We start from the raw sequence: 12,621 nt of genomic DNA, 5'->3' as shown, positions 1-12,621 counted from the left end.
CCAATGAATCTCTTGCATTTTATTGACCCAGGCACAGAAGCTGCTTTTTGGCACTGATGACTTGCTCAGTTCACGCTTGACAATGGGGAATTGTAGTGGCTGTTCCCTTAAGAAATCGTCCAAGATTGGGACTTATTTGTGCGCCATTGCTTGCATCAATTAACAGCACAATCTTTTTGTTATGAAAACGCAAACATTAGTAGCCTAAGGAGCCTTGTAAATGCAAATATAAAACTTTAATTTCAGTAACTCCCACTTTCCCTTCAAGTACAATAAAGGCTCTTTTTTTTTTTTTTTTTCATTTGCTGTTACAACGACAGGTCTTTATTATTATTATTTTTATTATATTTTTTTATTATTATTATTCCTCTTCACTTTAAAATTGAGTTTAACCCAGGGGATTTCAATAGGGATCGTTTTCCATCAGCAGATCTGGGGTGGCTGCAGTCAGTGCTGGGAGCTCTGAGCTCCTTGGGGCAGGTCAGTGCCAACCGTGGGGAGGGGAGCAGGGCTGGGCATTGGGGCCAACCCTGGGCAGGGCATAATTCCCACGTGAGGATTCTTTCCACTTGCTCCAGGCAGCTGGAGAGCCTAAATTTGGCACCCATGTTTCTGCTGCAGGAATGAGAAGGAGAGAGAGACCTTGAGATGTGCCCTTGGCCACGGCCGCAATTTGGTGACCATTGCCACAGGGAATGATTTGGGGTGAAAACTGATGGTTTTACTGCGATGTGGTATGAAAGAGAGAGCTGTCTTCTCGAAAGCAATGTGGGAGATGGCACCTGATGACACCGTGATGAAAGAATTGGACAAAAAACCCAACGTCTGCTTTCCCCTTTCTATTTTACGCCACACATATACAAGTAAAATAATAAAACAGCCTCTTTGCTTTCTTCCTCCCATGTTGGCCCAAATGTGCCCGGGAATGTGTCTAAACAGATTCCTGGAAAACCTGCCCTCAGCAAGGTTCAGTCTGCAGCTCCTCAGGTTCCCCAGCATGCAAAGGGGAGCTATGTGGCAAAAGAAGAAGAGAAGAGGTCAGAAGCTGACCTGAACGCATCCTTGGGCACCCACAGGCTTTACCAACTGCCTCTGCATCCCTGCTTGGAGCTGGCAAAATGGCCAACCCACCTGCAGCTGAGGTTCATGGAAAACACATCATTAGCATCTTTGGCAATTTCTAATTAGACCAAAGGGGCAATTAGCCAAGGTATCATCCCTCACCTTGCCTCTAGCATTCTCATTACCCTTGTTTCACAAAGGTGGTGCTGCTGCAGGGGGACGAGGCTGCTATAACTCAATGGTGGTACTCAGCCTTCACCAAACCATCCACTGATGGTTGGATTAGACAGCCTTAGCAGCCTTTTTCCAATCTTAATGATTCCATGATCCTTCAGCCCCAACAGGCCTTGTGATGGGCATTGGGGTCCCTGGGTACCCCGCGTGCTGCATCCCCTGCAAAAGGATCTCAGCACAGGGAGCAGAGCTGAAGGACAGGGGAGGAAAGCAAGAAAAAGAAGGGGAAAAAAAAGTTATTTGCCACCACTTTGCGCCATAATCACCTTCTGAGTCCTCCCTTGCAGAACTGGTTGCTTTTCCTTCCCTCTCTCCCTCCTGTTGCACTGTTGTGCCTTACGATGGAGCTAGAGGCTCCCTCCTCCTTCGGCTCCGCGAAAAACTTTTAGTTCCTGACTCTCTCTCTCGCTCTCTTTTATTTTTTTTAAAACTTCCCTCAGGAAAAAAATGTGGACTTAATTATCTATGTAAAATGTCAGATGTAGGGAAGCAGGAAAGGGGCCGTGCTTACTTGGATATCCCATCCGAGGCGAAGTGACTGGGTTTTGTTGGGTTGGTGTTTTTTTTTTTTCCCCCTCTTTTTTTTTTTTTTTTTTTTTTGCTAAGGGGTGGAAAGGACTTCGCGAAATAAAAGTGCAGCACCAAAGCCGGTGGTTCCCAGAGCGGCCGGGGCGGGCGCGGCGGGAGCCCCCAACGCAGCGCAGCGCGGAGCCCACCTGCCCCCGGCAGCGCGCAGCGCTCCGCACCTTTTACCTCCGCGTAACCCATCCGCGCTCCTCTCTATTTTTATCCCTCCCCTCAACTTTTCCTCCAGGACTTTTTCCACCGCCTTGGGACACCCGCAAAATCTCCCCCTTCTCCTCGCCGCTCCTGGTTGTTGTTTTCTTTTTTTGTTGGTGTTGTCTGTATTTTTTTTTTTTGGTGATTTTTTTTTTTTTTTTTTTTTTTAGGGGGGGTGATTTTCTACTCATTTTGGTTTTGTTTTGGTACTTTTTTTTCCAAACTTTTTTTTTCCCAAACTTTTTTTTTTTTTTTTTTTTTTTTTTTTCCCCGCGGTGTCGGTGTTGGGAAGACCCCGCCCGCGTTTCTCGTCCCGTGCCCCAGCGGAGAGGCCGGGAGAGCGGGCAGCACCTCCCCGGCGCACCGCGTGCGGGCTCGGCGCGGCGCGGCCCGGCACAGCACGGCACGGCTCGGGCGTTCGCCCCCGATAATGCAGAGCTACAAGTACGACAAGGCGATCGCGCCGGAGAGCAAGAATGGGGGCAGCCCGGCGCTGAACAACAACCCGGCCAAAGGCAGCAGCAAGAAAGTCCTGCTCATCTGTCTCGACTTCCTCTGCCTCGTCATGGGTGAGCTGCCGCGGCGCTGCTCCGTGCCCCTTCTCCCTTCTTTCCTTTCCTCTCCCCGGGTTTCTCGCTTCGGGACCGGCTGGGGAGAGCCGCACCGCTCCGCTCGGCGAACAAAAGGGGCACGGAGCGGATCCGAGGACCCTCCCCGCTGGGAGCAGCCCCCCGCCTCGCTGCTTAACGCAAACAACCCACCGCACAACGCTACTTTTTTTCTCCTCTTTCTTTTTTTTTTTTTTTTTTCTGTTTCTCTTCGTATCGTTCTCTTAGTTACTTTTAGTTACTTATCTTTTCCCCCCTCCTCGCCGCTGTTCTCCTCTCTTGCAAAGTAAAGGACGGCTTTGTGGGGGGTGGGAGGCGCAGCCATACGGGCTCGGGGTGCCCCGGGAGCGGCCCCCGGCCCGCGGCTCAGCGCTGCAGCTCCAGGTGGAGGCAGTGCGCTGCTCTCCGCGTTGCGGAAAGAGGGGGAACTTTTTCCCCTCTCAGCTCCATCTCCGTGCTGTAGCAGCGGGTCCGGCTTTCCTCGCGCGGTGTCGGTTTAAAGGCTTTGCTTTGAAGCGCTCGCGGGCATCCCCTGGTCACACCGGTGGAGTTTGGAAGAAACTCCCCCCGCTTGGCTTTTGGAAGTGGCACCGGCATGCACGGGAACTGCCAGCAGGCCGTCTCCGAGAGGTGTTTTGCACGCCAAAACATCCACCGTTGGAGCTGGCTGCAATGCTGAATGTTTAATTGACAGATGCAGGCAGGGGAAATCAACCGGCTTCCAACAAAGAGATTAATAGCATGGCAGCACGTGAGTTTAATGCTCCAGACGCCACAGTCTTTAAAACAATTGTTTCTGCTTAGAGGCCGGTTTTTAAGGATTGTCAGTCTGATTTAATCTTTATGTAGTTTATTGATCATCTGGTGTGTATTATGAGGCACTAATATATGAAGAAGAGAGGCATGGTTTTCTCTTCATATTCCCACAAGGATAGAGGCCAGCACAGAAAGCTTCATCATTGTGTATCTGGAAACCAATGAAAATATTTGATATCCTACATATTTTTAGGAAGAAGTTTTTCACCCAGAGGGTGGTGAGGCACTGGAACAGGTTGCCCAAGGAGGTTGTGGATGCCCCATCCCTGGAGGCATTCAAGGCCAGGCTGGATGTGGCTCTGGGCAGCCTGGGCTGCTGTTGGCGACCCTGCACACAGCAGGGGGGTTGAAACGAGGTGATCATTGTGGTCCTTTTCAATTCAGGCCATTCTATGATATATACACATGAAGCTACTGTAAGGAGAAGCACAGCAAGCTTGACTTACCTCACTTATTAAAACAGAAGGTTGCATTCCTAGTAAAACAACTGCTAGGAGTCAGAACTTTAAAACTTTTGTTTACCCAAGTTTTCTTGACTTTAGGCATTCCTGGCACACAAATGCTATTTAAATAGGTAAAGGGGTTTTTTTTTGTGTTGTTTTTTTTTTCCTTTTCCTTCTCCAGACTAAGAGACTGAAATGAAAAAAAAGTAATTAATTGCCATGTGTTATTCTACTTGAGATAGTTTTGGTAAACAGAACTTATCAAGCATTACTGGAAGGTATTGTTAGGGAGTAATGTGATACAGCAAAAGCTGTGATTGTTGCTTTGTTTCACGTTACTGCAGGTGGAAATGAGAGAGTAAACACAAGGGTTGTGTTTTGGGGTGAGGAGCATTTGAAAGTAAGAGCAGGAATTCAACAGCTGAAGCCAAGAGTTCAAATCTGGCTAATGACACACAGGTGAGGAGCCCTGGTGGGCTGTGATAAGGGTGGTGGTTGTGTGATGGAGAACCCATGGGCTGTGTTTGAGGATGGGCTGTTCAAATATACCCAGAGCAACAGCAGCAGACCTGTTGGTGGGTATCTTTGCATGGGTAGCTGTGACATCCAGCTGCCCCGCTTGCAGTGGGCTTGGCTTGCTCTTTGCTCTGCATTTCTCTCAGGAAAATGACGAGTTTGCAGTTTTCCAAGTGCTTGGTTCCCATTTTTCTTCCTTCCTGAGCTTGTCACAATGAAAACACTTTGGAGGTGAGGAAAGAAAAATAAATGCTCCAGCTGAAGCGTGTAAGAGAAAGGTGGATGGATTCTAGTTGGGGGGTATTTACATCCTCAGTAAAGAAATGGAGTTCTAGGTGAGATGATGAGAAGTAGAATTGGGTGAAATGACCTTAAAGAGGTGGATGTACTTGGCAGAGATCTTCTGCTGGTGCACGTACGCATGGCCAATGGCCTCCTGTGCAGTTCAGTTACACCTCTTGAGTGGTTGCCCAAAGACGTTCAGAGTAACAGGGGAACAGAAGGCTATTCTCACTTGAGGGCCGCTTTAGGAAACATTAAAACCAATCATTTGATTTGCAGAGGGCTATGACTCCGCATTGGCTTTTGCTGTAGTTATTCTGCTGTAATTCTGCCCCCCAGATCAGTATTCTGTAGGGAAAAATGGAAAGAATAAGCTATGGCAGAAATGCCTTTGAGAAATGACACATGCTTTTTGTGAGGCAGCAGATGCATACCAACTCTTCTTTGTTTACATACAAATTTAAACAAATTACCCAGGAGACAATTATCATAAACATCTAAGAAAGTCAGAATAAGTAAAGCAGTGCTATCAGGAGCTTCCTTCAGCTGTAATTTGGTGAGAGTGTTAGAAAGATCCACTTTGTCTCTGCTCATTAACTACAGTGGTTATCTTGATAGCAAATTCATGAGGGGAAGATCTGTATCTTTGCTCCTTGGGGATCACTGGAGCAGCTAGGGAGCCATGGGCAGGAGTTTGTTGCTTTGGTAGCTGACAGTGGAGTGGGTTGGCTGAAGATCTGCTGATGGAGACCCCATATTTCCTCTGCGTTTCCAGCTCGGGTTGGGCTGGCAGAGAGTTAAGTGTTTCCAAATGCCCCACTCTTAACGAGTGCACTTGGCATGCAAATGTGCCAAGCATCCCTATTGGCAAATCCCTGCTTCCTTGTGCCATGAACCAGAGATTTCATCACAGATCCGGTGAACCTCCCTGAAAATTTGTGTCAGAGTTCACCTGGGCAAAAGAGGCATAAAAGGACTGAGTGTGCAGGGAGGGAAAATAACTTTCTCCATCTGCTTCCTCCTCTTGGGAGGGCTCTGTTTAGAGAATTAGAGGATGCTTCCTGAGATTGTTAGGGCTGCAGTAGGGCCTGGTTGTGTGGTAGAGTCATCTTGTCCTGTTCATGGCTCACTGTTCACTTCAGCACGTCTGAAAATGGGGCTGAACCGGCCCTCTGTAAGCCAGAGGAGCTGGGGAGCAGCAGAAGTAAGAGGTGTGTTGGGAGACCCCACCTTCAGTTGGCCATTCTCTGCATGGAGAGCTCAACCAGCTCTCCAGCTCTCCAACCTTTCTGCATGGGACAGGGGCCAGGTAAGGATATCCTCCTCCCCTGACCCATTAGGTGTGGGATGTTTGGAGGCTGTTCCCACGGAAGTAGCATCTGGGGTTAAATGTGCTCCTCTTGGACCTGCTGTTTTTTCACATGAGGCCAACAGTGAGCAGCCACCTGTGCTCTGCTGGTGGCCTGCAAGCTGAAGGGTTTCATGCCAGCAGAGGGGAGGGCTGTGTCAGCAAGGCCATAGGGCACACTGGGGTCTCCAGTAGCTCATGTTTTTGCAGCTTGCACAGGTATGACAACTCCCAAAACGTCCTGCTTGTGCAATAAAATAGTGGGATTTCATCTGGCTTGCCCCTTTCCTGTGGAAATCAGGCTTATGCATGTCTTTAAGGCTGCTGAGATGTAAACTGCAGGTGACTTACTGTGGGTCTCATTTTCTGCCTTAAATAGTTTTCTCTTTGCTGCCAATCCCAGTTACTCTGCATAACAAAAGTTCTGCTGCCTTCAGGAGGTTTAGAAGCAGCATATTGATGGGCCTCTTACACCCTCAGTATCTCTTCAGCTTTCACACTCATTTGGCATCTCTTCTGTAGTGAGCTTGATGCTACAATGAACTTTGCATGTAAATATTTACACTAGCGGGACCTTGAAATGTTTATGTAAGTGGGAATATAATCTTGTAATTTGGGATAACAGTTTAGGCTACTCTTAACTCTCCCCTCCTGTGTAGAAAATTGTGTTGTCCAGCTTGCAGGAGCAAATAAAAGGATTGGAGCTCCACCTGATCCCCCGCTACGCCATCACAAAAATCAGTGCAAACAGGCCTGGCTTTGTCATTTAATTGTAAGGAGTGGGAGGAATTAAAGATGAGGAATGAGGTTAGAGTTCTTTGGGTGCTGTAAAGCTGAATTTGATGAGCTAAGCAACTTTCCTTTGTTTGGGTTGTTTTTTGTTGTTTTGTTTTTAAGACTGCCCTGCCGTGCAGGGCTCACCGATGTGTAGGTAACATCATCCTAGACATGCCTGGAGAAACCGCTGATTCAGCAGTTTCTTATTTTCATCCGAGGACACAAAGCTATGAGAGCACTAAACCAGCCAGGCAGTCCCAACGCCTCGGTGTTGTCTTCCACGGGCTGGGGAGGACTGGCCCCATACCGCACGCAAGGAGCTGTGTGGGTGGAGGGCCGTCACTGTGCTTGGAGCATCCCTAGATCAGGTTTGGTTGTTTGTGTTTACATATCACTTATGTTAATCCTGCTAGGATCTCTTTGTGGCGGCGTGCTCCCTGTGAAGCAGCAGGATTGGCAGCTGCCTTGGAAGTGCTCTGGTAAAGGGAGGCTTGCAGAGGTAGCATCTTAGTGAGGGGTTGTGTGGTGGGATCCCACCGTGCCTTGGTTGAGATGCTCTTCTGAGTGTTTGGAAAAGATCTTATTCGACCAGCAATCAAAATGGAAGCATGATAGCCATCATCAGTTTTTGCCCCTTTCTTGAGAAACCAAACTAAAAGCCAAAGATGGCTGGAAGGAAAGATGGAGATGTTTAAAACATTTCTCTCAAAACGTGTTGTGTAGGCTTTATAAAACCTGGAGGAAAAAAAAACAACGCAGCTATCAAGAGGAGGTTATTAGTGACAATTATAGCTGAGGTGTTAATTGCAGAACAAGGAAGTGCTATACCTATGGCAGACTGAGTCCTTGGGGGTATAAATCTGCTTACTTTTCTGAGTTGGTGGAATTTGGCCACGCTGAAGATGTGTCTTCAGGAAAGCAGAACTATGTGCAACTGCTTCATGGCCAGGAGAGCTTTGGATCTTGTGTACTTGCTGCTGAGACAGGAGGAGATGGGATCACAATTACAGCAGATGACATTTTTAATCCATATCTGTTTGTAGTGAGCACAGAAAATAATATAAACATCACTCCTAGATCAAACAGATTATTTTTATACCCTTTAAATCTCCATTTAATATGCATGCCTTTCTGAGGCTGTTCTGGTCTGACTTTGTTTGTCTGGATACAGGTTGATGGCGCATCCTCCAGTTGTCTGTGCCTCCGTGTGCAGCCCGGAGATGGTTTGCATACCACAGCTGGGGAACCTGTGCTGCATGGGCACTGCCTTGCAAACCAGGGCTCCTCTTCAGTGTGAGCATCTGAGATGGGAAAGCTGTTTGCATGCCTCTACCTCTGTCTGAAATGAGTTAAAAGAGAGGGGAGGGAGGGGGGGGGGGGGAAGCTTAGCCCTGCTCTGTAGCTTGCTGTGGAGGAGCAGACTCCGTCCTCTCCATTTCATTCATACAATGCTCCTGCTTCATCCATGGTAATCCAGGAGGGACCGTTGTGGTCGCCCGGTCTGCCTCTACCACGAACAAGGCCATGCCTGTTGCAAGCAGCGTGGGGAGAGGCAGCAGCCTCTGAGTCCTCCCACCCAGCCTCAACACAGCCAGCACTGAGAGCCACAGCTTCCCCAGCCCCACGCATCCCTGGGGGGGTTCATGGTGACCCCTCCCCTTGTGCTTTCCTTCTGGATGCCAGCTAGGCTTTGAGAGCCAGCACTGTTTGTTTTGTTTGAATTTCTTCTTTTATTTTGTCCTGTCTTAGGGCCCTGACTGCTGCAGTGGCATTGGGTTTTCAATAGCTCATGTTACACTTCTCAAAAAAAGTGAGTGTGGCTTGAGCGAATAATGCCTCAAGAAAGCAGTAAATAAAATAATCCAGTGTTTATGCTGTATTAGTGATGTCTGAAGTCGGTTTTCTAAATCCATTATTATATTTTTTGGATGGCAGAACTGTGGGATCCCTCATACAGCAGAACCAACAGCCCTCAGTTTTGCTCTCTTGTGATACTTGCCTTGCAGAAGTGCCATCTCCTCAATTTTAGCAGGTGAAAAGCTCCTGTGACCATAGGCAGGGCTACTGGAGCAGCTGATGGAAGGTTGTGCTAACGAATCCCTTCTTGCTTTTCAGCTGCACGCAATGCTTTAGCTGCAGCTGTGGTGTCATGACCAGCAAGAGCTGCTTCTCAAGTTAGACCTGAGTAGAAAGAATGCTGCCAAAAAGGAGGAATTTCAAGTGTCTTCATAATACTTGATGACACAAACCACTGGAGAACTTGTCTTAAGCCTAAGTTTGAAAATTAGGTAGGTCTCATGGCTCTCTAATTGTCAAAATCATATAATGGTAGAATTGCCAGGGTTGGAAAGGACTATAATGATCATCTAGTTTCAACCCCCCCAGAAATACTTTCTAACTCTGTACTTTCTAGTTGGTCACGTAAGTGGGCTTGTTTTTCACATGTGTTGAATGTTTAGAAGACAGAAGGTTGAAAACTGACTCTCTGCATTGAGTAACTTAATTCCAAGGCTTGTGATGTTCTGAAAATGCCCATACTCTTTATGCCATGTGTTCTTGTACCAGTATTGCCTATAGTTTATGCCTATATTTGAGGTTGACTTGTCAGAGCATATGGTGTCCTCAGTCAGGAGCTTCTGGGCTGCCAGCCAGAGCCCAAAGGAAGCTGCAGTTGGTCTGACAGAGTTGATGACACTACATCAGTAGAGAATATGCTTAATCCTGTAGTACTTTCCCATCATTTTTTTATCCCTTGCCCAAAAAAGTCCTGAAAGCTGCACTGACTGCATTACAGAGAAGCTTGGGAGATGCATCCAGTCTTCCTGCTAACACACACAGGTAGGTTTAGCTTGCAGTGCCCGAGAGGTTGAAATAACACTGCTCTAGCTCAGGTAAAGCTGAGCAAACTCAGCCCTTGCCCTGAACGCTGCAGGTAGCTGTGGTATGCAAGTATTGTTTGGGAGTGTTTGGGGACAGGCTGCTCTTCTAGGGACTGTTTCAGCTTTGCTGGTTGGAGGAGCTGAGCACAGCACGATGCTTCCTTCCACGAGGTTAAACAGAAGAAGTGAAAGTCCCTGGTTTGTGGTTTTGGGCAGATGTCCCTCTTGACACAAATGATGATCCCTCTGAGGGCTTGCTTCTCCCCACAGTGACAGGGTTGTAGCTGGCTGCCGTGCAGAGGAAGCAACAAGCTGCACTCCCTGTAATTAGCTTTCAACTGGTTTTACTGTAAATTAGTCAGAACGACAGTCATTTTTGAAAGCTTTCACAGCATTGCCTTCATATGATGGTGCATGTGTTGGAGGCAGGCGCCGCAAGCAGGCATTAATTCCACTGCCATTAATTCAGCGCGTGCTTATTCAAAGCTGAGACATCTTTGCATGCCTCAAAATGAACCACTGAATTTGAAAGCTGGTGGAGACAAATGGGGTCTGAACTTCCTATCTTCCTGACAGTTATTTACCACCTCTGTTCTGGGCCGGTTTGATGCTCTGCTCTGTGGGCCCAGCCCTGCTCTCCTTTCCCACTGGCACTGACTGCCATGTCTTTGCTGCAGCCCCTGCAGTGGCCGTGGCAACCAATCCTGCACCCCAAGCATTTTGGCATGGGGGATTCTTAAGGGTTTCCGAGGCTTTTTGTTGAGCCCACCCCTCTTTCAAGTGATCGTTTCCAAAGGGTTAGCCAAAAATCTCTCTTGAAAACTCTGGTTTGCAGGTCTGTTTAGTGAACACCGGGTGAGTTTATTTTCTGAATGGTGCTCCTGGGCTATTTTGGATGCTGGCAAGCTGCTGGCAGGCAGCGTATCTCTGAAGTCGATAGCTGTGAACTGGTGTGCTGCTATCAGGTTTCTCAAGCGGCTCTTTGATCACTGATCGGATGACCCTGGGTTTTAGCAGAGCTTTCTGCTCCTTTCCTTTCCTGGGTTTCTCCCCGGGGCTTCAAAGGCCCAAAGGAATCATCCTGTGCAGAGGTGGGAGCCTGCTGTCATGGCCAGGGAGGTGTGTGCCTCCTGATGCGTGGAGGAATGGAGGTGAGGAGAGAGCCACAGTGAGGGCACCCCCAGCTGCCCATAGGGTTTGCTGAGCTACCAGCATACATCTCGATGACTTCAGGCATTTCCTGATAATTTCAGCTTCATGGTCTATGCCCTGAGCTGGGCACTGAGGCTCTGACCTTCGGTGATGCACTGCTGGGGAGGAAGGAGGGCTGTGGGCCCTAAGGCTGGACCAAACCCTGGCCCTAGGGCAGGTGTGTGAACCCATCCCCAAGACTTCCACCTCCTTTCCTGTGGGAGCATAGTTGGGTGGCCCCGTTGCATGCTTCCCCCCTCCTGCAGAAAGGGAAATGGCCTTGGAGGGCTGCTGCAGCCCTTCCTGAAACCAAAGCCTTCTATGTTAGGCCTGGCTTTTTTCTTTTTCCCTAGCGAAGCTTGCAGCATCAGTGACAACCTCTTAAAATAATCCTTCCCCCACCCCCTCATAATCCAGAATGGGTATTTTTCTGCCTTACACTCCCCGTTTCTTGGCCCTCCCTGCAGCTTTAGCATGCAGCAGTCATTCCGCTGCAGTTCCCACAAAGCAGCAGAAAACCAAGGTAACAGCAACATTTTGAGTGAAGGGGATGAAATGTGGAATAGGTTCAGCGTATTTCTTTGTCATTGTTGGAGTCCTATTCAGTCTGGAGCTGAATAGGAGGCTGATTAGCATGTGGAAGCATTTCTAAAGCACTGGTCTGGGAGGCTTGTTGTATTTTGTTGGGGTTTTTTTTTCCTTAAAGGAGAAGTTTTGTGGCATTTGTTTTTCTTACTGAGCTGGCAGTGAGTCTTTGTGAAATGCAAAACCATGGAAATAGCATTTTAGTGCCTGTTTTGATAAATCACTACATGCATGGGTACGAAAAAGTTTTCCAGCGCCTAAAGCTCCTGCAGGGTGCCACGTTTTTTCAAGTGGTCGGATGAGTGGGATAGAATTTGACCATGGGACGCATCTGGATTGTGGATATAGCATAAGAGACTTTGCTTTTGCTCTCACTGAAGTCATCTGCAAAACTGGACTGGCTTTATGAACGTAGAAATGAGTCTGCGGGCTGAAAATCCACCTGCTTGAATGCTCAGCATTTTGCTTTCATGGGAAAGATATAATGCTGAAATGGATATATATATATATATATTTGTGTGTGTGTGTATATATATATATATGTGTGTATATATGTGTATATATACATATATATGTATATATATGTATATATATATGTATATATACATATATATGTGTATATATATATATGTATATATATGTATGTGTGTATTATATATATTTTTTAAAAGCTTGCTGTAAGTGAGAAACAACTTTTTCCTAGCTATATTCTTCAGGTTCTGCATATGAGGTTTCAGAGAGAGAAAGGTTTGTTTTCTTTTTGGTGTTGGTGGAGTTTCTTGCATGGAGGGGAATTCTGCTGCACCGTGCCTTGCTTTTTGGCTGAATGCTGGCACAGTCACCATAACACGGTGCTGGCACACTGGGAGAGCTCTTGGGGGAGTTGCTGCAAGGCCTGGTATGCTTGGCTCCAAGTAACTGGAATTACTGCCTCATAACTATTCATGCTGCAGGGCCTCAGCTCTCAACAGGGGTCCTGTGGGTGCACTGTGTCTCCTCATCCTTGGGGCATTGCAGGAATTTTTCGGGTGCTTGCAAACCTCAAGGGAGATGGGGCTGAGATGCACGCTGGGCCTGTATGAGTTCAACACAATTCTCCC

At 47.7% G+C, this 12,621-nt stretch overlaps 1 protein-coding gene across 1 annotated transcript in view; it reads left to right on the top strand.

The window, feature by feature from the left end:
- The first annotated feature begins 1,861 nt into the window (after window positions 1–1,861).
- Window positions 1,862–12,621, top strand: part of PLPP3 (phospholipid phosphatase 3) — a 43,334-nt gene continuing 32,574 nt past the window's right edge. The window contains exon 1 of the mRNA XM_085231854.1: window positions 1,862–2,645. Within this exon, the coding sequence (XP_085087980.1) occupies window positions 2,507–2,645 (139 nt within the window). The 5' untranslated portion in view covers window positions 1,862–2,506. The remainder of the gene's footprint in view (window positions 2,646–12,621) is intronic.

The sequence above is a fragment of the Meleagris gallopavo genome, chromosome 10 (assembly GCF_905368555.1).
Source record: "Meleagris gallopavo chromosome 10, MGAL_WU_HG_1.1, whole genome shotgun sequence".
Lineage (NCBI taxonomy): Eukaryota > Metazoa > Chordata > Aves > Galliformes > Phasianidae > Meleagris > Meleagris gallopavo.
This window is presented reverse-complemented; position numbering and strand designations above follow the sequence as displayed.